Source organism: Oryzias latipes, chromosome 14 (genome assembly GCF_053564925.1).
Source record: "Oryzias latipes strain Hd-rR chromosome 14, Olatipes_Hd-rR_3.1".
NCBI lineage: Eukaryota > Metazoa > Chordata > Actinopteri > Beloniformes > Adrianichthyidae > Oryzias > Oryzias latipes.
In genome coordinates this window covers 13,259,063-13,286,584 of record NC_136250.1, presented here as the reverse complement: position 1 = coordinate 13,286,584, position 27,522 = coordinate 13,259,063, and the positions used below count along the sequence as shown (strand labels likewise).

Genomic DNA, 27,522 nt, shown 5'->3' with positions numbered 1-27,522 from the left:
CAATCATTACAGACCTCCAAACTTCATGTGGGCCTAAATGAGCTCAATAGTGGAAAAAGTTTTTTTGTAATGGGCTGCCATTGCCAAGCTGCATCCACCTTGCCAAGTGTAATGAAACATGTTAAATGCAGTGGTGTAAAGCACACCACCACTGGACTCAGTGGAGATGCAAGAAATGTCACATTTCTAAACCAATCCATAAATCCAAACTTGTTGGTTGCCAGGGGAACCATAACCTGACTGAATTGTGCCTACTTGTTTTTAAGGAGCTTTGGGCCCTTAGTTTTTAGAAAGAAACTCAAGAACCCAAGAAATTTAGACATTACAATGCTCCCAACTTTGAGGTAACAATTTAGTAATGGTTCTTTCAGGTTCCAACAGAACTGCGCACCAGTGAACAAAACAAAGTCTATAAAGACAGGGATGAGCAAGTTTGGTGAGAGTACTCCACAGAATCCTGATCTCATCCCAGAACACATTTGGAATTAATCAGAGTGAGGACTTTTCTGCCAAAACCTGTAACAACTCCAAATGACCGGAAAATCCCCCAAACACACATCTGAACACGTGGAAAGAACTAGAGCTGTTGCAAAGGGCGAGTCAGCATAACAGAAAACACTGTGGTTCACAGACAGACAGAACAAACTTTTATTTTGTTCATCATTTTTCATCTTAATTATTTGTACAGCAAAAGCTAAAAAAAAAAGTTACAAAGTTTGTTCAAATAGGAACTTTTTAAACCAACTATTAATGAACTCGCATGATCATCCATCTGGACTCATCTGCATTAGGTTGTAAGAGTGGTTCAGAGAGGTTTTTATAAAACAAAAACAAAAAAAGACAAGAAAAATCAAGGATGTTACAGAACAGTTATCTGCAACTTTGGAAAAAGATAAGTGACTGTGATGCACACAGTAGTCAAAGCAAAAAACAAAACAAAAAAACAAAGATATCCAGCAATTCATGAGACACACTTTTTATTCATGTATTTGTTGCTTTTTATGGCTATGCAGGTTACACATAATCACTCATTTCTTTTGTTTTAATGGCTTTCAGATGTTTTATTTTTGTAAAAGGCCCTTTTTACAACAGAATCTACTTTTGCACAAAGTTGAAGTTCTGTCCCACATATGTGAAACACATTGACACTGTTGCAAAACATTTTTTAGTCAGCAAACACTTCCTGATGATGTGACTGTACATGGCTTTTAACTACGGTAATCAAAAACCTGAAAATGAGATGAGACTTATGCCATACGTTGAATACAGGAAGAACAAGGATTACACTGAGGGGTGCGTTTCAAGAGAGGAAAATTAGCCGAGTTCTAGACAGTTCCATGTTTTAAAGGAGGAGAAGTTTTTTTCGTCTTAAAGATTCCTTCTCGAAGGACAAAAACTGCTAAACTGAAAGTGAAAAAAGCAAAAGGTGCCCTAGCTTTGGAGTGACACCACACTGGCATGACCTCAATTCCCTCTGTGAGACAGTTCATGAGCCTGTCAACAGAGTTCACCCTCCAGATTCGCTTTCTGCATCTCCTGGATCAGTGCTGCAAGAGACAATAAGCAGTAAATGCATTAAAAAATGGTCTTCATGTATTTGAATAGGCAACTACTCGACCATCTATGACAGATCTCACCAGTTATAATCTCTTCCTTCATTTTTTGGAATTCTTTTCTCACTTCTTCAATGATTTCCTATAAATAAAACAATTACATCAGGTTTTTCAACTTTTGACAGAAACTGAAGTTAGATATTTTTAAAGGTCTATGTGATGTGTAATCCATCACAGCAAGGGGAAGTCTGACTTTGCATCCAATTCTGCCACAACACAATGTTTCCTTAAGTAAAAAAAAAAGACAAAACATTTTCTTTGTTCATTAGGGCTCCAACCTGTTTGAAACGCTCCATATCGCCACTATTGTCTGCACTCTCAGATGTCTTATTCCCCACCTTAGGTCTGCACAAAAAAAGAAAACGTATTTTCAGCCAAGGGAAGGTTTTTGGCAGGAGGAGTTGGCCAGATGATGCAGCATCAGAAGCACATTTATAGTGAACGAAAAGTCAAACAGAATAAGAACAGGCACAGTGAGCATGCTCAGTTCTCTAAATAGGTTATATCCAGGTGATAGCTTGTGTTTCAGTAAAAGTAACCACTTCCTCAATTCAAGTTCCTGCTTTGAGTATCATTTAACTACCTTCAAAAACACACACTTCTGCTTTGATATGCAGTGGCATATCAGAGAGCCCACTGTTAGCTTACAGCCAGACTTCACGAGCGGCAGCCATCCAGTTCAAGTCATCGAGAAAACTTAACGTTGGTGGCTGGGCACTGCGGTGGCGGCGTGCAGCCGAGAAGCAGACAGCTTGAACTTGTTCCCCAAATGAAAAGCAAAGCAATCAAGTGTAGAGAGCGCCATATGCAAAGATGACTGAGGCCAGCATCAGAGAAGCAAGAGGCCCGCTACGTATGTTCCTGGACTGAAGAATCTGCGAGCATCTGAAGCAGCGGCCACCCATGCAGCAGCTGAGGCTTTGCTGGTACCTGAATGCTGGAGTGGCAGCAGTGGTAGGGGACTGGCTTGTGGTGGAGCTGAAGTTTGGGCCTGAATCTCTTTGAGTATTGATTGAAGACTTGAGCCTGTCATTAAGCATGAAGTTGTTCTTTGCACATCTCAAAAGAAGACATTGTGATTCATGGAAGCAGGGGGTCTCAGACTCCAGACCTCGAGGGCCTGCATCCTCCTGGTTTTTAAGAAATCCTGCCTTATCTGCTGAGGATTACCTGGATCACGTGAGCTTATCCAATGAGAAGCTTCAATGGCAGGTTAGTCTGAAACCATTCAGGACACTGGCTCTCAAGGCCTGGAGTTGTTGAGCCCTGTGATAGTATGTAAAGATCGGTTTCATACCTGGGCATGGTGGCAGATTTATCCCTGGTAGGTTTGACTTCTGGTGAAACAGTATGTGTATTTATTTATTGAATTATCATAAAACAAAGGAAGTTTCTCTTTCAAACTACTTGACTTTGGAGTGAGTTGGGAAGGTTTACTCACCTGCTTGTACTGGGGATTTTAAAACTGACGAGTCGCATTCATCCTACAGATAAGGACATTTATCACCCAGCTTAATTTTTCATTCGGCATTCTAGCAGCAGCACCAAAATAGGAAACAAAGACTGATCATTATTTAAAAGACAAAGAAAAAAAACTTACTGTTTCTTCCTTTTTCACAGCTGGCTTGTCTGCAGCTTTCTTTCTGTTAAAGTTTAAAAAACAGTTTTACTTTTATGCTCTTATACATTTTGTGGATTTTCTCTTTTGTTTTTGTTTTTTATGGATGTGGCATCGTAATCTTGAGCAAATTTTGAGGTTTGGGGTAATATTTGGGGCAACTTGCCTCCTTGCAAGAATGGCACTCATTTCTCCCATCAGGCCACCTCCTCCTCCTCCACCTCCTCCTCCTCCTCCACCCCCACCAGATGAAGACTGTTTTGGGGCCTGCGCTGCTCCCCCATCATCCTTTTCACACAAAAAGTTAGCTGAAGCTAATGGGGGAGTCTTCAAGCTTTTTTGATATGGTGGATGAACATCAGCTTGACATAAAATTTTTCACTTTCAGACTTACTTTAGGTGTTTTTCGCAGTTTGGCTCCAGCCAGTGCTGCAGCGAGATCATTGGCTCCACCTCCTCTACCTCCACCTCCCCCACCGCCTCCTCCTCCTCCTCCTCCTCCTGCAGGAGGGGGTGGTGGTGGAGGTGGGATGCCACCTGAAGGTGGTGGAGGTGGTGCAGGCGGACAGGACCCAGAGGATGGAGGGGGTGGGCCTGGAGGTGGCGGAGGTGCTGGTGGAGCAGGAGGAGCAGCAGGTGGAGCAGGGGCTGCAGGAGGGTTGGGAGGCCCCTGTGAGGCTCTTTCCAGTCGCTCCTTCTCTTGCTGCTCCTGCTTCTGTTGCTCCAGCCTGAGAAGACAAAGCATTAAGTCAACTCCTTTCGGAAATGTGTTGGTGTGCATCATCAGCCTCATTCCAGGCAAGTTTTTGATGTTTCTAAAAATAATTCTGACAAAATTCTGACAAAAATTTGAAGTTTTCTCCTAACATGAGAAATGAGTTGTACCTTCTCTGCTGTTCCAGCTGTTGTGGAGACGGCCCGTTTTGTGGTGGACCTGTGAAAATGTAGATTTATTTTTTATATAAATGTCACTCAGCATGTCCCTCTCAACAAACATACGCCTAAATAGATTTAAAATATTCTTTAAAAGTGATTTTAAGGTGTGATCAATTCAGTTAATTCAATTAATTAGACCAACATCATCACAAGGGCCAATAAAACATCGTTTTTCAGAATTATTGACAACAAAGCCTTATATGGCAGTCCTGGACTGTCGCAATTCTTCTTTCTTATTGCGCCTTTGAGTGAAAATGTTGCCCCTGCCACAAACTCAAAAACTCATCCAAATTTGCATACACCTAGTACCTGGTGAAAAGGAATTTTGGGTATGATAAACCCCCCACCCCCGTCCCTAAAAAAAAGAAAGAAAAGAAAACATGATGACATCACAGCGGGAGAAACTGCCAAAAAACATATGTGGAGCAAAATTCTCTAATGGGACTCAAAAAATCTATTTCAAAATACGCTAAGAAACAACCAAAACACTTATGTCGGGGATATCCAAAGGAGGTTTTAAAATGCTTATAGTATGGCTGTGGAACCTACAGCTTGATGGCTATTTTGTGGCAAAGTGTGAGATTTAGCTGTTTTTACATTTTGTTTAATATATAGGAATAGAAAACTTATGTTCAAGCAAGGTTAATTTCACAACCACAGCTAAAGTTTTGTTGATCTTTGACATTGGGAAGTGGCCACCATCTTGAATTAAAAAGAAAATTTCAGTTGCCAATGAAAATTCAAAAATTCACTTTTGCTGATTCCTTTAAAAATTACTGAGACATGTTCTTCCCCCCCCCCCCCCCCCAAGCAACCAATAAATAAAATGTTTGTTATGGAGTTAAAACAAACAGAAAAGCTGCCATTTAGAAACAAAAGGGTATTTTTCATCAGTTGATCACGTGCTGCTCTGACCAGGGAGTCAAAGGGGGAGAATTAAACACATGGTGCCGCCATGGGCACTGAGGCCAAAGCAGGGCAGCGAGGGCCTGTGGGCCATAAAACACCACTGGCTACTTTAATTTTTCTTTATGTTTTAACATACAAATAGTATAGCAATAAATATGAGAGCTTTAAAAAGACCGAGGTGAAACCTGAGGGAAAAAAACAATGCATAAACATAGAAGATTTGTCTGTGTTCTGAAATAAACAAACGGAAATCGAAAGCTGCAACCCAAAGCAAGACGGTTGCATTCACACAGCACAGAGTGCTTCTTTTAGCATTTATCATTCAAACAGCTTCTAAAGTTAATTTCTCACTTTAGTCTCAACTAAGCTCTTCTCAATATACGGTCATGCAAAAATACAAAAAAACTTCTCTAGCTACTTTTTCTTTTTACTTTGGTTCCTTCGCTCTCCTGCAGGGGCTGTGGTTACCTGCACTCGGAGATGCATTGAGAGTTTCTAAGGCATGCATAATGGAGCTGGCAAATTGAGAAGCTTCCTCTTTGGAACCAAAGTTTAACCCCCACACTTGCTTGGGATCCCGCCACTGATGGAAGGTGGGTGTGGCTTGGTTGTACTTCATCCCCTTGACGATGGGACAGTTGATCACCACCTGACATGAGCAGAAAGCAAAGGAAAGACCAGGAATGACTTGCAGGTGGTTGTAAAAGATTCACAAGTTAGAGCTATGTACAGTTATGAGGCTTTGTTGCAGATGGAGGACAATATAGATAAAATGTTGAGAATGTTCATTGATCCCAGGGGTCTACAACCTGAGGCTCCGGATCCACAAGTGGCTCTTTGACCCCTTCTTTGTAGCTCTCAATTGAAATGCCATTATGAAGTTTTTATTTAAGAAGTGACAAAATTTTCGGACTACGTTACGAATAAAGCAAAACAAAACAGTCGGATAAGTCAAACTTAATTTGACTCATTCACAAACAGTTCAAGCACAGTACGGATCACTCTGTTAGGCTCCTGACGACGGGAGTCCTGATGCTCCAAATATTCATCACTGGTTACGCCGTCTTGGTTTACCAAAGTCGAACATTTTGACAGATTTTTTTAAGGGCTGTGTTCCGCAGAAAATCTTTTTGAGGTCAGAGAGCACAACCACAACTTAGACTTAAGGCGCACAGGATTATAAGGACAGCAGTCAAGGACTCTAAGTGCGCCTTGGGGTAAAAAAATGCAGTAAGGGTCTCTTCATCAGCTCTGATGTAATTTTAGTTTGTTAGATTTATGAATTTCTGACTGAGATGCAACCAACAACAATAAAATAAATTGTGTATAGTTTTTGTAACAACTGCTGATAACCCTACCTACTGCTAAAAGTGCTGCACGGAGATGCTCCTATGTTACACAGTGTCTTTTATTTTGAAAGGAAGTCAAATGAACCTCCATCAAAAAAAACTGCAAAGCTTTAAAAATTATTTAATGTTTTTGATTATGTTTTATTTGTGCAAACATTATTTAGCGTAACAGTAACATTGACTTAAATGCAAATCGGTGTCTTATTTTTCTAAAGAGGGAAGTAAGACTTTGTGGCTCCTACTGTTGAGGTCAGTGAGAAATTGACCTGAATGGCTCTTCAAAGGCCCAACAAAAATATCAATTCTATGATACACCATTAGAATTTTTTTAGGTGATAATTATTATTGGCAGGGATGCAATTTTTTTTTCTTTTCTTTTAGTCTAAGTGAGCTTTCATAGAAAGGTTATTGATGTGTTGGATAGTCAGCTTTTTGAGCTGGTATGAAAGATCTGAACCAATAAAGCTTATCGTCCACCAAAAGTAGAACTTGCTCCTCGTTGTAGAGAACTCAATGAGGAGAACTGTGCTGTAATATTGGGCTATATAAATGAAACTGAACTCTGGTGGAGTTTTCCAACCTCTCCTGTTCAAAGTTAACAAAATCAACAGAGTAGTAAATGCACACTCAACTTTTACTAAGAGGAAAAAAACTGTGAGGGTGAATTAAAAAAAAGTTTTGGAAATGTTCTAGGTGGACATGAGGAGGTGAAGATGCTTTAGATAAAAGATCGCCAGAAACCTTTGTTGTTTCTAGATAACACCTTGTTTTATGCAATATACCCCAAAATGTGCACCAGTCAAGACTGCAGTATAAAAGAAAACAACCTAATCAGAGTGTGGAATTTTCTGGCATTTCTACTTAAACAGAATCCACAGGACAATCCTGATCTGAGCGTCTTTTACCTGCTGGTCAGGCTGCAGTTTGCGGCCCACCACTCTGAAGGTTCTTGTTGTTGGGTTGTTATAAATCTGGACACGGCTGAAGTGAGGGACATCGGATCCGACCGGCACCCAGCGTTTGTTGCCGTCATCGTACATCATGACCGTAGCTTTCACTTGACAAATGCTGGACTCACTGCAGGAAACAATACATGAGACAACTTACAGCATGACGAAGATTACCCGGATGGGTCCTGACAGAGAAAGACATGCTTGTTGAAATACATTGATATTCGGAAATAAAATAAAAAATCGGTGAAATTAAATCCATGTATTTGAAATAGTGGTCTTAACATGTCTAACTAGAAAGAAGTTAACCTCAAAAACACACAAAAAGCCACTTGAAAAGGTTAAAGAGTGAAAGAGGAATCTAGTGAACACAAGCATGCAAACTACACAAAAATGGTAGGTTCTGCTTTTAAAATTTTTTCTTCTAAATTCACATACAATAATATGTGAGATGTTATGAACATTTTTGAGAGCACATCAGCATCACTTCTAAGGTTTCACACCTCAACTTCACGCTTTTCTGCTGATGAGCTGCTGCCATGTGGCTGAAAGCAAACATGTCTTCATTTGGATTTTGATGCAGAAGTTCTGCTTTTGGTGGTGCTAAAGTTTTTGTAAGCAGGAGTTTTTTCTTGCAACCCTCTATAAAAGTGTCAGTCAGTGAACCGGGTGACAGCTTCGTTTGTCATCACATTTTCCATTAAAGGCAGAGTTTCTTCCCTATTTTTTTTTAGAAATGACGGTGAAGCTTGTTTGTTTCATCTTTTTATTTTATTTTATTAAAGCTGCTTTAAGCTTTTATTTATTTAGCTTTTATTGCTTTTTCTGAGCTAAATTTTGCCAAATTTTAAGACTTGAACTTTAAATGTCCAATAGATCAAAAATTTGTGCTCCAGCTTTGATTCAGTTTGCAGTTTTTCAGCAAAATGTTTCCTATACTTTGTACATAAATTAAACCCCTACTTTTACCTCTGTAAATGTAAAAATAATGAAAAATCCAAACTCTTTTGGACAGTTTGAATAGCTTTTAAATGTCAAACATGTACACATTTCATAGTAAATTCACAGATCATCTTATTCATTTCCAAGAGTAAATTTAGTTTAGCCACCCACATGCTTTTTACACACATTTATGCCTAGAAAGAAAACATTTCAGCGTGTCATAGTAATATAGTTTTGAATCAGAACTTGACCTTTGAAGTTCTGATTATTTCAGTCTTTTTTTTCAAGACACTGACCCAATAAAAGAATAAAAGGGTCGGAAGGTTGAGTGGCAGTAGGCAGAAAATGAAAAATGTTTGCAGGGATTGAAGATTTTGAATTTGAACAGGTCAACTTTTGGTCTTCCTCCTTGAATCCCACTACGATCATCTTTTGATTAGCGGTCTTTAAATGATGAGTGTGCAGCTTTTAGCCAAAATCAGAAAACCTGTGTCGCTTTCTAGGACATAATGTAGTTAGAAATTTGCCTCTGACTAATAGTCAATGACCGTTGGCGCAGGGCAGCCCCGCCCTCTCTTCCCCTTCCCCGTTGCTGAGAGCTTAGGGCAGGGAGCTTGTGGCCCGCTCATTGTATTTTCCACGCCACTAATAAGCTCTTTTACAAACAAAGTTTTTTCTAAATCGCAACGACTTCAATAAAGAAGTTATCAGAATTGCAATTTCAAGCTTCATTATATGTGTGTATATATACGCATATATATATATATATATATATATAAATGTGTGTTTGTATCCACCGCCTGCATTTGTGCTCTGCTTGGCATTTTTCACCTTAACTTTTACAGAAAACCTAACATCATGTTGCCAAGGACCTACAGAACTAAAGAAATACTTAGATGCTCTTGAGAAGCTTGCAAACCTTAGCTGTCTTTTGTATGCAATGCATGACCACAAATGTGTCATGAAAAAATATAAATAGATTTTCAATTATGTTGGAATTGTGCTGCAACATGTTAATGTCACTGTTGATGAGATATCGGATTGCATGTTGCCTTTTCTGTCAACCTGCGTCTTTTGCCAAATCTGAATTATTGTAACCTCAAGCACAGTTTCACACGCAGTCTTCAAGTTGGAGCCAAACTGCTGAAGGTCCAAAACCTCAATGATGCTGTACTCCTAAAGACCTTGTGCTTCTCTGATGATTTTCTAATCACACTTAAGATTTTTGTTCAAAAATATTCAGAATAACATTTATGCTGTTTTTAAATGTTGCAGAATTAGTTTGCATTCAGTTGCAATGTTTTTTTCAACTTCAACCGTGTGGGAAACCTTAGCTTCCTGCCGAAAAGCTTTTCATGAGTTGACCACTTCCTGTATACGGCACGGTGGCTTTGAATTTTGTTCTTTTTCCGTTTGAAAATACAAACTTTTCTGCACAAATGTGTGTTGTTTGAGATTTCATGAAGTAAAAGCTTCTCGGGACAACAGTTTCCTTCATTGTGACTGAGGTAAAAGTAGGACAGCTGCTGCAAGCTGCAGATGCAGCAAACAGCAGGAAGTGCAGTCTGTGCTGAGTAACAGTTGGGTTTATTAGGGCCCGAGCACGGAGTGCAAGGACCCTATTGTAATTCGAATGTTTATTATTATTATTATTATTATTATTATTCTACCGGAAGAGTCGCCTTTTTGAGGCCTTTAACATACCCCAAAACTCACCAAATTTGGCACACACATCAGGAGTCGCGAAAAATTTCGTATTTTATAGGAGATTGGCATGGGCGCACAAAAACGGCTCGATAGCGCCACCTACAGTGACTTTTGTCCCGACGCCCCGCATACGCTTTAACGTACAAGCTTGATTTTTACAGGGCATGTTCTTCAGATGGAGACTTACAAAAAAGTCTGAAAGGACCCACCTGTCACTCGCACAGGAAGTTTGATATATTGAGGTCAATATGTCATTTTTGCTTCATTTTGGACATTTGCAGGCCTCGCTCTAGAACGAACTCCTCCTAGAGATTTTGGAGTAATGACTTCAAACTTTGGTTGTGTAAACTAGACACATGTCCGATGTTAAATTGCGAAGCTTTTAAGTTTTTATGGATGTTTGTGACCATGGCGGCGCGTCAAAATTGGAGGTCGTTTCGAAAACACGCCATGAAAAGAAAAATGGCCATTACTCAGCCATGCAAAATCCAATCTGATCCAAAATTGATATGCATGATTGTAGTCTGACTCTGAACACATCTGCAGTGAAAAAATCTGGAAAAAGTGTAGCGCCACCTGCTGGCAAGAGGAAATGACATGTTTTACTTGGAGCATCACTACTCCGAGTAGGATGAGCCGACACACCTGAAAATGACGTCCACCTGTTGAAAAGCCATTGAAGTTTACTCTGACAAAAAACCATAACTTTCAATGCGGGGGTGTGGTCGTGACAGAGCGGCAAAGTTGGGCATCTCGCTATGCACACAAAAGTTGCTCTCACGTGCACATTCCTTGTCCAATCTCACTGAAATTCAATGGATATGATGAAGCTTCTATTCTGAACCCATGGATATGACAATCTTGGACGAGCTCTATAGCGCCACCTAGTTATTGCATGGGGCACATTCTGCCCTGTATTTTCTCTTTGCTTTGTCCGATGTGCATGAAATTAAAACTGGAGATACTCAGAAGGGTCTTCTCTCATCATGTAAAGTTTCATGGGTGTACACCTGACGGTGCCTGCGTAACAGGAAGTGGTCGATTATGTGCACCCAAATAATAGAAATTTATTATAAATCAGCCGTTTGTCTCAGGAAGCTGAGATTTCAGAATTAGATGCCTTTAATAACCTCCAGCTTTGATATGTAACACTATAGGGTCTACGAGAAACTTCATCACTTGATTTTTTTAATGAAATTTTGGACTGAACAAAGATTTTTAGCATAAATTCTGTTTAGGTTATCAGCACCAGGAATTCAACTTTCATAGGCATTTATGTGCTACTGCTTCCTAAAAAAATTCAGAATTATTGAAGTTACCGGTGAACTTTTATTCAACATTTCATCCAAAAAGGTCCGAAAACGTCTTTTTAGGCAAAACTGCAAACACCTATTTTTTTGCATAACTTATCTTTCAAATATCAGCACAAAAAAATTAAAAACGGTAGGGATCTGTGTTTGCTGCCTTCCATATTTTTTTCAGACTTAAAAGTGTAACAGATGATTTATAAAAAATCCTTTTTCATCCAAAAACCTGTGTTAAATCTGTCTAGACTCCAAACAAACATTTTTTTATGGTAACTTATGTTTCAACAATCGACACCAATTTTCACAGACCTATAGCTAAACATGTCCCATAGCTACCTGAATATTTTCATAGATATAAAATGAACTGGTCATTCTAACATCTGGCATTCTAACATCTAACATCTTACATGTCAAAGCCTCTCTCAGCCTGGCTCTGCTGAAGGAGTCGTGTTACAACCCCGCCCCCTCCTGCTGGGACCCCTGCTATGTAAATTAGCAAGCAGTGAACAGAGAGATGAGAAGTAAGAATGGCCATTACTCAGGCATGCATAATCCAAAGACAGCCAGTTAAACACTGAAAGACATATTTTTTCGGTATGTCTTTCATACATCTTTAGTATTAAAAACTCTCCAAGATGAATGTGCCTGACTCCACCTGCAGGTGGATCACAGACTTCCTGACGGACAGACAGCAGTATGTGAGGCTGGGGAAGCTCGTCTCAGATACTCGGACCACAAGCACCGGATCCCCCCAGGGCTGTGTCCTTTCACCCCTGTTACTCTCCCTGTACACAAACAGCTGCACAGCTGGTCACCTGTCTGTCAAACTCCTGAAGTTTGCTGACGACACCACACTCATCGGCCTCATCTCTGACGGAGATGAGTCGGCCTACAGGAGTTAAATAGCCAGGCTGGTGTCATAGTGCAGCGCTAACAACCTGGAGCTTAATGCTCTGAAGACAGTGGAGATGACAGTGGACTTCAGGAAGGCCCCAGCCCCCCTCCCCCCTGTCATCCTCTGTGACTCCCCGGTGACCTCTGTGGAGTCCTTCTGCTTCCTGGGAACCATCATCAGCCAAGACCTCAAGTGGGAGCAGAACATCAGCTCCATCACTAAGAAGGTCCAGCAGAGGATGTACTTCCTGAGGCAGCTGAAGAAGTTTCACCTCCCTGAAAAGATGCTGGTAGACTTTTACACCGCCATCATCGAATCCACCCTCACGTCCTCCATCACAGTCTGGTTCGCTGCGGCCACGGCCAGAGACAAGGCCAAGCTGCAACGCGTCATCCACTCAGCAGAGAAGGTGATCGGCTGCCACCTCCCGTCTCTCCAGGAGCTGCACATCTCCAGGACCTGGAGGCGGGCAGCCAGGATTGTAGCCAACCCCTCTCATCCAGGACATAATCTCTTTCGGCCCCTCCCTTCTGGCAAGAGGCTCCGGTCCATCAGGACCAGGACCTCGCGCCACAAGAACAGCTTCTTCCCCACTGCAGCCAGCCTGCTGAACAGAACCCCAACTCCCCCAGGTGACCCCCCCTCCACCCCCCGCCCACCAAAGGACTGTCGGTGCCACTTACAGGCCCCACCATCCCAGCCCATCTGTGCTCCCACTTTAATTCACCTTACTCTACTGTATATAGTGTGTTGTTGTTGTTAACTTAATTTTTAACTTATTCTTAATTGCACTATACACCAAGTCAAATTCCTCGTTTTGTAAAGTGCGCTCTACTGAACCTGGCAATAAAACTTTTTCTGATTCCTGATTCTGATTCTATTAATCATTGTTTTTTATTCATTCAAAATGCAATTAAATCAATATTTTATCTTTTTTCTTTTCCTTTTTCTTTTTTTTTTATCTCTTATATCCTTTTTTATAATCAATGTTTGAACTTCTTTTCCTTTCTATTGTCATGGTTTCAGTTTGTTGTCTTTTTTTTCGCTTTAGTTCTTGTTCTGTCTTGTTTGGTTCTGTTTCCTGTTTTATTTTGAAAGGTTTCCTGTCTTGTCATGTTTCTTGAGTTTTACTTCCTTTGGTCCCCATCTGCCCTAATCGTGTTCACCTGTGTCTTGTCTGCCCTGTCTGTATATAAGTCTTGTCTCTGCCTTCCTCCTGTGCTGGTCCATTAACTTCTGCTCATGTTGATCACGTCTTCTTGTCTGGCATCCATGTCCCTTGCCATGCCACAGTAAGTTTTTGTTTTTAGTTTTGTCATCCTGCTCTGCAGCGCTTTTTGTTAGTTAAATAAACCCACTTGCCCTGAACCCGTTTGCCTCCCGTCTCTGCGCCTGGGTCCTACCTGCTCTCGAGCCTCCCCCCCACACGACATCTATACATCCAATGAAATTAAACTACAAATCAACAAACACAACTGATAACAAATGTCTCTAAAAAATGATGTGTATATTTGCAGAACCTTAAAAACACCAAACAAATAACAAATGCTTCCCAATTAAAGCACAAAAAATGGAACACAAAATGTAAAACCCAAGTTAGAAATTGCAATTTGAAAAAGATACTTTTTTCAGCAGCTTTTCAAAATCAATCACCAATTCTACACTTCTGTGGATGAAACAAAGAACTCCAGAACAATGAAACCATTTCTCTAAGTCTCTCTCACCTTCAGTTTTAAACAAGGTCTGTGAAAATCCACCATACATTGGTCACATGAACTCAGAGACCTGCTAAAAGTGCACAATTGTAAAAGCTCTTTTATATAGACAACTGTTTGTTTGCTTAGAGCTCTAAATATAAAAAAAAAATGCTTTTCTATCACCTAGACACAGATGGAGAACCATATCAACTGGATTAATAACAGGGTGGCATGTTTAGACAACATGAAGCTGTCCATCACATTTTTGACCTAAACATGTAAACACATCCTTGGCTCTGCGGTTAGGAAATGGTATTTGGGAATCTCTTTATACCAGGAGCCAGCCTGGCCATTGGAACATCGCCACAGTGCCCATCCAGACTGGGACAGCAACGGGGTCCACTTCAGAGCCGTGAGCTGCTGTGTTTAACTCCAGCTGTCCCAGTAAGGTAGACAACTGCAGCAACATCCACTGACCAAGCTGACAAGCCCTGGCAGAAAAGATCCCCACAAGAAAAACACTGGCTCAGGCAGGCTGGTCAAAAAAAAATAGTTTTGCCATTGTCTTGCAGCTCGCAGATCAAGTGGTTTAGTTTTCCAGTAATGTCAGTCAAGAATGCAAGTTCAGATTCACAATGTTCATATTCACCATATTCAACAGACATCTCCTCCAATAGCACCTTAAAAATCCTGTGCTGTTTTGCTTTGCAGCTGAGGTTGTTTACGATTTTCAGAATAAGAGTCATTATATGTCCAGAGCCAATCACTTCTGCACATAAGGCCTGCTGGTGAATGACGCAGCAGTAATGCAGACATTTTGGAAAGTCTGGGTCAGCTTTACAGTGAGTGATGAAACCTGTTTGTCTATTGATCATAGCAGGAGTCCCATCTGCAGTCACTGCTACCAGCTTTTCTAATTGTACCTTTTTCTGCACAAAAACTCCTTCACCGTGTTATACATTTCAACTCCTCTTGTAGTTGTCTGTTAGGGCAGATGTGTCAGGAGTTCTTCTCTTGTGGAAACCAAAAGCTATGCTGTACTGTTGCCGTCCACAGACTCATCACACTGGACGTTAACCACCTGCACTTTGCAAGATCCCGGTCCAGCTGTCGTATTAACAATAGCTTGGAGCTCCAGAATGGACAAGAAAAAACGACGAGAATGGCTCGAGCAGGGCGTTGCTCACGGGGCGGTCGCTCGTGCCAGGCGGTCGCACGTGCTCGGGCCCGCTAAATGCTACTTGTAGCTTTAATTCCTTTTTAAAGTCTTCTAAAAAGACAAATGCTCTAGTAGGACAAATATAAATGACTGGATTGAACAAAAGGCTTTTTTTTTAAAGGCCAAGTGTCTCAACTACACTCATCCCTTCACTTGTCTTGACCTCTTCTGCATGTGCCACTGGATTTCTTTAAATTAAAAAAACATCATCCTAAATGGAGCAACAATGTAAGTGCTAACAGTCAATGACTCACCCCATGTTGCAGCTGTGCAGTCCAGAGTCTCACTTGCTTTCAAACTGTTTCTTTTCCCCTCTCCGTCACATCTGCTGCCTGTTCTGTCGAACCTGCTGTCATCCGTGCTTGAACACCTCCACTGCCGTGTCTGCCAAGTGGTTGCACTTGCACTTCTGCCTCTGTTCTCATTTCCTACACGTTTTTTTTCTCTCTTCCTGTTCTCGCCTCCTTTTACTCATTTTTCTAGATTCTCTTTTTCACACCCCTCCCTGGTTTCTGATTCCCAATGGCAAAGTTCAGATGTATGCCTGCCTTCATTTTCAGTCCGTGTAGAAGGATTTATTGAGTAGGCAAACAAAGTGTGTAAAGTGATGGTGAAGGACAACACCACTTGTGTTGGCTGTGTGTCTAAAAACAGCAATATTTAGACTATTACAGATAAAGAGCTTGTGTGGCTCAGTCTGTACTTGCCCATGCTCTTCAGTTAAAACATTTGTTATTGTCTCACTCAAGAACAATATTAGAATGTTTTATCAAAAAATAAAAAAATAAAAACTGAAGTTAGATGAAGCCCTTTTTTGCAAGCTCTTGTGTTGCAGTTTAAAGAGTGAAGCTCAATTGACAGCAGGCGGAAGCTACATCTGACTTTTCTGACTCATGCTGTAAAAAGGAACCTGCCAAACTAATAAAAAAGTTCAACAGTTCCTTTCTCTTTTTTGGGCATCGACTTGTAATGTAACATATGTAATGGTATGTTTAGTGGGCACACCGTTAAAGCTCTGATTTTGTAAATACATGTTGTGAGTTATGTAGAATCACGCATGGGTACTTGGGAAAACAATGACTATCAAAAATCGAATTTCTTTTTTAACATGAACTTAACTTGAGTCATTACATAAATCCAGGCCCATCATGGCCTTTTCATTTGTATTAAAGACCCACTCTGATTAAAATGGTGTTTTTGGTATTTCTAAGATGATTTTGTGGCAGTTTTCTGATGTTGAAGGTTAAATATTAAGAAAATTAAGCTTAAAATTGCATTTCTGAGTTTGTATTTGTGTTGTCAATCAGCGGAAGACAAAAAAAAAGCAGTTTGAAAAAGAATCGTATTTGTGACGTAGAAAACACACTTGGCAGGTCACAAGCTCCCTGCCTGCTCCCCCGTTAATGCATCCACTAATAAATGACTACATCCATGTAGATCTTTTTTTACTTCGTCTGAGTTGACATCTGGCTAAAAACTGTACGGCTGGATAGCTCCAGTGTTGCTTGTCATTTTTGTTGGACCGGTAATGTTAGGTTGGAGGTGTGAAGGGCTGTGAGCTGGAGAGCGTGTAAACAGAGAGCTCTCAGAAACAGGCCGGGGATGGGGGAGCGGGGTGCTCCATGCCAATTCTATGTCCATAACTCACAGGTGAATCTTTATTAAACGATGTTGCAGAAAACGACAGCTTAAAACCTTTTTTGGCTAAAAATGGCATAATCATAATTAAAAAAAACACTACGAATCCTTTTAAAATGGATCAACAGATGATTAGAATTGGACTTTTAAAATCTTACTATACTGTCATTTCTTTACTAAAAACGTTGTCTAAAAACAAAAACAAAAAAGGTTTAAAGTGTTTTGGAGTCAAGCCTCCAATCTCTGTTCCTAAATTTGACCCAATAAGAAAAGAGAAATACATTTTAATAATTTACATCTCTTTAGTTTAAGTTCGACTTTTAATATTCAGCCGCACGCGTGCTGACGAGGACCAGGGGGCGGGAACACATTACACCCATTTTAAAATTGCTGCATTGGCTCCCTGTGCAATTAAGAATTGATTTTAAAGTTCTTTTGTTGGTTTATAAATGCTTTTATGGTCTTGGGCCTTCATATTTATCTGATATGATTTTAAAGTATGAGCCCTCGTGGACCCTGAGGTCCTCTGGTGCTGGTCTTTTGGTCATCCCAAAAGTTAGAACAAAAACATACGGCGAGGCCTCATTCAGTTTTTATGGACCTCGCCTGTGGAACAGCTTCCCAGAGAGCCTCAGGGCCGCAGACACTGTTCATGTTTTTAAAGGAAGGCTCAAAACCTACCTTTTTAATCTTGCTTTTAATTGAAGTTATTTATTTATTTATTTTTTAGTAATTTATTCGATATTTTTATTTTTATCAATTTGATATAATGTGTATGTTTATATAACTATTTTTTATTTTATGTATATATATATATATATATATATATATATATATATATATAATTGTTTTTTTTATCAATCTATTTATTCATCTCAATGTATTTAGTCACTTTTACCATTTTATATGTCTTCTAAGGTTTATTTATGTACCCTTTTCTTTCTTTTTTAATTTATTTTAGCTTTTATTTTACTCCTTTTACATTTTAGCTGCAATTCCAGTTTTCCTCAGAGGGATCCTCCATATCTGTGATGGACCTTCCTAGTGAGCAGGGTCGCTGCGATGGGATCTCTCAGGTCCGGCTCCATGTCTGGATCTGGGGGGTCCCGTGGTAGTGGACTCTGTGAACCTGGGTGGGGTTTCACGGATGTGGACATGTCCCCAAAACATCTTTTTCCCCAACCTCAGTACAAAGCCAGGTTTCTACATTGCATCCTATCGTCCTTTTATCACAGCGAGTGAGTACATGTGTGTGTGTGTGTGTGTGTGTGGGGGGGGGGGTGGCATTGTGCCGGTTTATTAATTACTTATGACTTGTTTGTTTTTCCTTTTTTTTTAAATTTCATCATGTAAAGCACTTTGAGTACTTTGTGTTGGAAAAGTGCTATACAAATAAACTTTGATTTTGATTTGATTTGAATATTGGAATCAATGGGATTCTGCTCAATTTGGAAACCGACCCCCGGTGGTAATTTAAGGAACTGTGAGTTTGCGTCAAATTTGCATCACGTCCTCTTCCTCTTCTAAAATGTGAGGTAGCCTTCCAGTTGTTTCTGAAGCCACTTTTCCTCCACAAATTTCTGATTTTATTTATATTTTTGTGTTATCAGGGCAAAATGTTTGGAACATTTCAAAGCCCGTTCCATACCCCTGGCTCTTCTACTCTGTGTGCTAGGAGAACTCAGATGTTTGGTCTGTAGGGCAGTTCCTCTGTAACCAGGGCTCAGCTGCATGCTTGTTCACACAGTTGGCTCCACAGGCAGCTGAAAACGTCAGACATTAAACTTTGTTAGGCGATAGAAGCTGACTAGCTAAGCAGAGGCATTTTGCTGGTGTATTAATATTGTACAACATGCAAGAGTGTAGCATGCAGTATCTCAGGGTTCAAAAACTTTCATGCTGTAGAACACTTCATTGGTTACATCACTTCTGTTCCCAAGTCTTTACACTGGCATCCAGTTAAATATAGAATTGATTTTAAAGTGCTGCTGCTGGGGTATAAATCATTTAGGGGTCTGGGACCCAAATACTAGTCAGATCTGCTAATGGCACACAACCCCAGCAAGACCCTGAGATCTGTAGAAATAGTCGGCCAGTAAAATATTATGGAAGAACCAACAAATATGAAGCTGCTTTTAATACCTCTTTTTTTTCTCTCTATGCTTTACTTTTAAAGTTGCCAAAACCGTTTGTATTTTTGTGAAGTTTCTGTCCATATCTGTGGAGTTAAAACTCCATCAGCTTATGAGCCGAGCACAAATCACCATTAAAGTTACAAAACGAGATCCAAAGAAACCTATTAAATCAAGGTTAAGAAAGGAAAGAGAGACAGCACACATTCTTTACCACTTAAGATCTGTTTTCTTTGTTTTGTGGTGCTTTCTTGGTTTCAAGTATAGTCATGCTGATCTCATTTAGTTTAGATAGTTGTGCTTCTATTTTTGTTTATATTTTGCATCTTTGCACAGTGATTACTTATCATTTTTCTCACTGTCTTTTCGTTTCCTTGTTGTTCCTACCAGTCTTGAGCTGCTCTAATCTTGTTACAATTTCATGTTGTAATGACAATAAAATTATTCTCAACCTCATTCTGATTCATACCAGAAATTTTTCTGGAGCTGAATGCCAGGTCACAGATTGGCAGGTTTGCACTCAATTTGCAGAGGAGTGGGCTTAGTGGCAGAAGTAAAACTTTAGGGGATAATTGTGCCATAAATAACTAAACTGAAAAACGACATCAAACTATGAACAGAGGAGATGAGGTGATGACAGAAGATCTAAATAATCCAAACTGAAAAGCAAAAACTGAGGGTCATCAACACAACCAGCGAAATAATTTCTAACCAAACAGGTGTCAGTGATAGGAGGAAACAGAACATGGTTGAAACACAAAACCAGAACCTGTCCCAAATTGCTGTCAGTCAAAGGTGGAGTACACCCTGGACAGGTCGCCAGTCTGTCTCAGGGCACACACTTACTCCCACTTACTTTTGGAGTAACCAGTTAACCGTCGGTGGGCTATTTTTTGGAATTTGGGAGACAACCCACACATGCATGGGTAGAATATGCAAGCTGCACATAGAAAGGTCCCAGTCGGGATTTGAACTCTTGCTGTGAGGCAAGAGCGCTAACCACTACGCCACCGTGCAGCCCATAAAAACTTGAAAAGGGTCCAATCCTTAATGGCCGGGTTATCATCATTTTTAGTCTTCTTTCTTAGTCTTAAACATGTTCATTGTGTTATACAGTATGCACAACCAATCACAGGCAAAATCATCTTCATTTATTTTAACATATATATTCTGTGAGAGGTCTAATGAAATTTGGATCCGGAAATGGTTTATTTCAAGCAATCAAAGCAAGAATAATGCTGTTTTACATAAATACAAAGATGTATCAAACATAGGATGATTAGTCATTAAATCATAGATTGCTTGAAAGCGAGTGGAAGGAAGCGAATTTATATTATCCTAATCTTGTTCTACCGCTCCATTTCATTGGCATGAATCATCATTTTCCGGTTCATAACTTCTAATTAGGTATTCATACCTTACCAACACAAACTCAGGTCATTAGAAATCCTTAAGTATCAATAAATCACATGACAAAATGAAATACTTAATAATTATGTCAAATGGACACCTTTTCAGAATTCATCATAGCACATGCAGATCAAACATCAACAATCCAAAAATATGTGAAGACTATCTTTCATTAAAAAAAATTATGAATGTAAATAATTTTTTGGGAAACCAATGGAAGTGATATGATGAGAGATCAATCACTTTAACCATCTTCAATAATTGATTAAGTAATTTTATTATTATAATCATATGGTAATACTGTGAAATATAAAGGTCAATATTCCTTCTTCTGCTGCCTGATTGACAGCCGTCCTTTTGGCTTTAGCAGCGTTAATGAGTTCTCTGTGCTGTAATGTCTGCAGACATTGTTTTTCAAGGTCCTTGTCCTTTGAAATAGTTGTTTGATAGTTTTCATTTCTGTGTATTTATTAGTTATTGTTTAATTGCAACAAAGCAATAAAAAAGAAAAGATACACCAACAAATGTGGATTTCTTATATTAAACACATAAGAAAAACTATGAAATATGGAAATAACAACCAACAATTTTGTTCATTTTTGGAAATATTACATTTTTACTGTAGAAAAAATGTAATATGTCAAAAAAGAGAAACACATGTCTTATTAACGTTAGTTCTAAATTGAGATTTCTTCTAAATTAATGTTTGATAAAATGTCACATAATGTAAGACGGGACTAATCTAACATATCCACGCTGTGGCAGAAATCCCTTCTTAAAAAACCCTTGAGAGGTGGAGACAGGGTCTGGAAAGGAGTGAGATGGATGTGAGTCACAGCAGGAGAGAAAACACGGGGGCTGTGGGGCTGCAAAAGAGGAGAAAGGAAGACCCCGCATGTGTTCACTGTCAGAGTGGGAAACCGTGCTGAAAAGGCGATTCAGTGCAGAGAGGTGTCACAAGAAATGATATGAAAGAGAATTAATGAGAATATTTTAAAAAGTGGTGAAGGCAGCATTGCTGCAGGGCTTAGAAAGGATGGCTCTGGAAAAAGATAGCTTCCATAAGAAAATATAATACTCAAATAAAGCAGATGATAGCTGTGGTCCAGATAAACTTTCTAAAAACAAAGCTTAAACATTGGGAGTTTGGCTTTGTGCAAACAGGAGGACGCTATAGTTTGGTAGAAGAATGAGAAACATGGAGATGCTGGATAGGAAACAAAAAAAAAGAATGCAAATAAAGATCAACGGATGTCCATAAATAGAGATCTTAGGAAAATGAGGAAAGATGTATGATACAGAAAGATGCAGAAATAAGTCAACAATCTTTGGCAGTTTGAGTTGATGATGATGAGTTGTGTGTCGGATTAAAAAAGACGACGCATGACAAAACTCTAGACTCTATTCTAATGATGGTTAATAGTTGAGCATGTCAACGCATAGTTCCAAGTGGAGAACGGCGTGGAGAAGAACCATCTAGATTGGAGATCAAGGATCATTCCTGAATTTGAAGGCGGAAAGATTGTAATTGGCTGAGAAAAAAAGGCAGGCTTTTTAACCATGATCAAATCCTAATTTATTATGGCGTTTGGAGTGACAACTGGACTTGACGCAGTTCTTCCTTATTCAAATTGTGCCAATGCTTTACTTAAGTTCAGACACAGTTAATTTGTTGTAAATATTCCTTAAGATAAATTGTGAGAAAAAAAAGTTTCTAAGGCCCCCATCAATGGAACAGTCTCCCATTATAAATATTTAAATTTGGTCAAATACTTATTCAATTTTATGTTAATATCATGAAAGATTGTAATGAATTTTAACACATATTTTGTATATTATTTAAACTTGACAAAAGAAAATATTTCATTTACTATATATTAGTGGTGTGCTTATTTGTATAGAGCTTTGTAGCATTTCAGTGTATTTTAGTTTTTACTTAGTTTTTACCTTATTTAAAAAAAAAAACATTTGATCAGTGTGTTTTTTCTTCTTCATCTGTGTGATTATAGGTGCTTCACAGATGGCCGTGGAGTGAGAATATGGGTCTTTGAAAAGCATCTCCAAACTCAGCATGAAACGTTTTCTATAACATATATCTGATGATTAATTCATTTATCTGACTTTGCAGTGAAATAAATGTATCATTTCATTTCTACAATTGCTACATTGCTCAAATAATTCAGCTAAGTTACATGTCATTTTTTTAATAAAACAATATAAAACAACCCGCCTTTAATGTTATTTTACCACTTTTTAATGCTCCTTTATATAGAATAAATGAAGCTGCTTATGAGATTTAATATTTTTAGACATGCATTTGTCTTTCTATATTCAGATTGGCTTTATTGTCCCTGGCGGAAAATTGCAGAAATACCACCTGCTTCTTCTTCACATAGGTTAGCATATAGTTATATAAACAATACTAAATTTTTGCCCTGCTTTTCCATCCTATCTTTATATGAATGTGTCTATATTTCTGGATGCTCATATGAGACCTTGACTATAGAGAATCATCTAGGTCCTGTTGGATTCTGGTTCTTCAGAGCAACTGGTTGATCTAGACGTTTTTCACTTCTTATTCACTGGATCTCATTACAAAATCTTGTGATGTGATTTGGTGTTCTATCTTGCTATTTTATGTCTTATTAACTTGTGGACTTATTTTCATTTGTTATCTTGACACAGAAACTGCTAGTTAATGTGAGAACAAACTCCAGACAAGTGTGTGTTGAAAAAAGTGTGCTTTTCAACACATTTCACACATAACTTCTGTGTGGTCTGTACCCTTTGTACAACTGATGAACATATGTGCGAATGGCTCGTCTTTAGTGAGTGTTGCTAATTTCCTCTTAGCTTTCACCATCTCTTAAGTTCCTCCTCCTGTGTCCTCACAGGGTGACAGAAATCTACAGCAGCTGAGTTAGCACAAGATATCGACAGTGTATATTAGGCCACACGCTAATAATAAATACCCCACAGACTTTGCACAAAGTAAGCATGTAAAACTCACTGTGGAGGCTTTTCTGATGCTGATAGTTCATCACTTGAAATTTTTTGTTGCATAACTCTAAATAAGGTATTGAACAACAAGAAAACATTTGAATTATTCTACTTTTAATCAAGTGTAGTGCATTTTTTTAACCTAAATATGAGACAAAAACCAAAAAAAATAAAAAGTTGAAGAAACATCGTTGCATGCAAGATAATCCACCGGCAAACCACTGCCCGAATGCTCATGACAGTTGAAAGACCACAACAGGGTGAGTGTTTTAACGTAGTGTGATGTTTGCACTTTGCAGCCATTCAGCAAACCATATGTGTGCAAAAGGACAGTTGTCCATATTTCACTTATTTAGGTTTATTCACAAAGTTTCAACTTGGCTTCAAAGCTCGAAACACTGCAGTGGAAATTGAAGTTTGAGTCCAGCTGATAGACATGTCATCAGAGGAGAATAACAGTACTTATCTCTGTCTGTGGTGGAAATATGAAAAGTTGGAGTGTCTGTAATGATGGAAAAACTCCATCAAGAGTAAAAGGAGCAGAGAGGAAAAAGGTGCTGTGTGTTACTGATGTGCTGATAGCTGTCTAGACATAACAGAAGCATAGTTTTAGTGATTATAGGTTCACTGAGCCACAAGCTTATCAAATATAAAAGTCTCAAGAAGACCAGCTTCAGGGCAGAACGTGGAGATGTTTAAAAAAGGTTGCATCTTGAATCTGCAAAAAAAAATTGTAATTTGTGCCTTTTGCTTTCGGAGGGAAATTTCCATCCACTCATCCATCCATCCACCCACCCCTCCCTCCATCCATCCAACCATCCATCCATCCATCCATCCATCCATCCATCCATCCATCCACTCATCCATCCATCCATCCATCCATCCATCCATCCATCCATCCATCCATCCATCCATCCATCCATCCATCCATCCATCCATCCATCCATCCATCCATCCATCCATCCATCCGTCCGTCCATCCATCCATCCATCCATCCGCTCATCCAGGACCGGGTAACGGGGGGCAGCAGCCTAAGCAAAGATGCTCAGACTTTCCTCTCCCTGGCCACCTTCTCCAGCTCCTCTGGGGGGACCCCGAGGCGTTCCCAGGCCAGCTGAGAAACAGTCTCTCCAGTGCATCCTGGCTCAGTGGGACATGCCGAATCACCTCCCTTGGGAGGCGTCCAGGTGGCATCCGGATCAGATGCCTGAGCCACCATAATTGGCCCCTCTTAATTTGGAGGAGCAGCGGTTCTACTCCGAGCTCTCTCAGGTGACCGACATGTGACACTATCTCTAAGGGAGCACCCAGCCACCCTATGGAGGGAGTTCACGTCAGCCACTTGTTTTCTGGACCTCGTTCATTCGGTTATGACCATAGTGAGTATTTGGAACGAAGATCGAGCGGTAAATTGAGTGGTTTGCTTTCTGGCTCAGCTCTGACTTTACCACATTACAGCGGACGCTGCGCCAATCCGCCTGACAATCTCCTGGTTTGGTCTTCCGTCACTCGTGAAAAAAATCCCAAGATATTTCAACTCTTCCACCTGGGGCAGGAGCACTCCACCCACCCATAGAGGGCAAACTACCTTTCTCCGGTCGAGAACCATAGCCTCAGACTTGGCGGTGCTGACCCTCATCCCAGCCGCTTCACACTCGGCTCCAGGCCGCCCCAATGCACACTGGAAGTCCTGGTTCGATAAAGCAAATAAGACAACATTATCTGCAAAAAGCAGAGAGGAAATCCTGTGGTCCCCAAACAAGACCCCCTCTGGGCCCTGACTGCACATAGAAATTCTGTTCATAAAGAGCGCAGCCCTAGCAGAGTCCAACATGCACCGGGAACAGGTCTGACTTACTGCCACCTATGCGAACCAAGCTCCTGCTCTGGTCATTCAGAGACCGGATAGCCCTCAGTAAGGCTCCCCGGGCCCCATACTCCCAGAACACCCTCCACAGGACACCACAGGGGACGCGGTCGACCACCTTCTCCAAATCCACAAAACACATGTGAACTGGATGAGCGAACTCCCACGAACCCTCCAGCACCCTAAAGACAGGGTAAAGCTGGTTCACTGTTCCATGATCAGGATGGAAACAGCACTGAAGTTACTGGATCTGATTGAAAATATAGATTTTAATTGAAATTAACTGACGTGCGTAGAAGAGAAGAAAAAGTGTGGCCTTCAGGAAAGTTTTGACAGTCTGATTAAAGACCCAATCCAATGAAAATTCAATGAGAAGAGATTTTGAAAATGTGATTGAAAGATTTAAGAACGAAAGAGGAATGGATGCCTGTTGATGCAAATATGCATCAAAACTAAATTTAGTGTCTACTTGAAAGCAAAAAGACAAGGGGATTTTTTTCATAGCAGGTGTTAAATAAATTCAGGCATCAAGGGGGTTTAAGCTCCTGCTCTGGTCATGATGGCGCCCCAGATGAGACAGTTTTTTTTATGAAGCATTTGACTCAGATGTACTTCTGCATCACCCATTTTTGATATAGGTAGATATAGGTATTTAGTCCATGGGCATTATTTAATTTTAAGTACAGGCCTACATTCTCAAAAACAAAACAAAGGAACTTAACATTCTAACTTTGTTTTTTTATTACTGCCATGACTCACAGGAAGTGAACTTTAAAATGCTTTGCCTTAACTTTGCACTAAATGAAGGTTTTGTCTGAGAGTAAACATTAATATACTCATTACATGAACTTTAATTTTTCAGAAAGCTCATGTAAGCTTTAGGGCTATCCTTGATTGTTCCTCCTGCATCTCAACAGCATCAGTAACAAGACGTTTCAGTTGATGGTTAACCACCGCTGACAGTCTCTTCTGATTGGTCAGCTTTGAAAAGTATGAAAGATGCAGGACGGCTGGTTTATTGTCAGGGTTATCATTATCCATGTGCCTGGAATATTTCACAAATCTGCTTGCGTTAAACATGAAACACTGCCGCTTTCGCCATTTTTCCTGTGCCGGTAATGTTAGGTTGGGGAAGTGAGGGGCTGTAAAATAGCGGGAGAACGTTTTATTCAGAGAGCTCTCAGGAGGGCAAAAGGGTGAGGTTGCTTCGTGCCAACAGTCCACAACTTAAAGAGATATTTCTAAAGAACTTCTGCCACTCTGCAGAAACAATGTCCAAGAAAATTACTTTTTTTTTTGTATTTTGGCACAAAAAAACTGTATACTCAAAATTAAAAGACCACTGAGAACACTTCTACAGTAGAACAAAAGAAGATCGATGCGGGACACCAGTAAAGAAACACAACTGTGTCTAACATCAACATGAGCAGCCTATATTTAAAAGGTCACATTTCTATGCACAAGTAGCCCAGTGAGATATTTTTATACCTAGACTTTCTGCAGAAGTGCCACTAATTCAAGTAACTGCAAAATGCTTTGAATTCAATAGAATGTGTGTGGGTTTTTTTTTTTTTTTTTTTCCGAAAGAATGCTTTGAAGGTTTAAAAAAAACCTTGAGAGGTGACAGGAAGGTGAACTGAGAAGCCGTCTGTGTTGAAATAAATTGGGGCTGAGGTAGAACAATCAAATATTTAAAAAAACTGGTGTATAAAGACGTTTTGACTTCCAAATTGTTCAATAAAATGCTAAAAGAAACCTGCACTGTTCAGTTAGAACCCTGGAGAACCCAAGAACAGTTTTTCTGAGCTTTTGAAGTTAATGTGACTCATTTTTGTGTGCGTTTCTACATTTTGAGCAGCACTTAACAGCAGCGAAAAAAACAAAAAACTAGAAAGTAAATAAATGAAATAAAAAACAGCAGTGTGTAGGTTCTCCAGGGTTAAATTAATGTACGGCCTCCTTGTGGATGCATCACAAGCTTCTTTTGAGTCATCGTCCTTGTGGCCTCCTTTACTAGAGATTCACCTTTCTGTGCCATAAGGCTGGATTCAAGTTAAGACATATTGATGAAGAAAAGTCAGACTTTTTATAGAAAAATGTTGGAAGGCTGGTTTTTATTCACACCTAAGGAAATATAAATTAACACTTAGAGTAAAAAAATATATAACTAACCATCTTTGTCCAATTCTATTTATCAGAATCGCAAAAAACTTCTGGGTAAGAGGCGAAACGTTATAAAAAATTTTTTATTTCAAATTGAAACCCTCTCTTTTCCTGCTACCTTCCGTTTTTTGGTAAGTCCCATTTGTTCCCTTCATAATCATAGCAGCGTC

The 27,522-nt window shown here is 39.8% G+C and overlaps 1 protein-coding gene across 2 annotated transcripts; it reads right to left on the bottom strand.

Annotated features, from left to right (window-relative positions):
- Window positions 1-624: 624 nt before the first annotated feature.
- Window positions 625-15,568, bottom strand: LOC101156997 (uncharacterized). 2 transcript variants are annotated; one of them, XM_078931087.1, is made up of 12 exons: window positions 15,397-15,568; window positions 7,331-7,502; window positions 5,545-5,725; window positions 4,117-4,165; window positions 3,626-3,959; window positions 3,214-3,519; window positions 3,055-3,097; window positions 2,911-2,950; window positions 2,544-2,639; window positions 1,892-1,958; window positions 1,638-1,695; window positions 625-1,547 (listed from the first exon to the last, which is right to left on the bottom strand). In XM_078931087.1, the coding sequence occupies exons 1-6, from the start codon at window positions 15,399-15,401 to the stop codon at window positions 3,286-3,288; spliced, it is 975 nt and encodes a 324-aa protein (XP_078787213.1). In that variant the 5' UTR covers window positions 15,402-15,568; the 3' UTR covers window positions 625-1,547; window positions 1,638-1,695; window positions 1,892-1,958; window positions 2,544-2,639; window positions 2,911-2,950; window positions 3,055-3,097; window positions 3,214-3,285. The 2 variants fall into 2 exon arrangements, with proteins under 2 accessions (XP_078787213.1, XP_078787214.1); XM_078931088.1 differs by lacking the exon at window positions 2,544-2,639.
- Between the last annotated feature and the right edge of the window lie 11,954 nt (window positions 15,569-27,522).

Coding starts and splice junctions, on each gene's coding strand:
- LOC101156997 (XM_078931087.1), bottom strand. Junction 5,726..7,330: donor AACTGCAGCCTGACCAGCAG/GTAAAAGACGCT, acceptor TGCTCATGTCAG/GTGGTGATCAACTGTCCCAT. Junction 4,166..5,544: donor CAATGCATCTCCGAGTGCAG/GTAACCACAGCC, acceptor ACATTTTCACAG/GTCCACCACAAAACGGGCCG.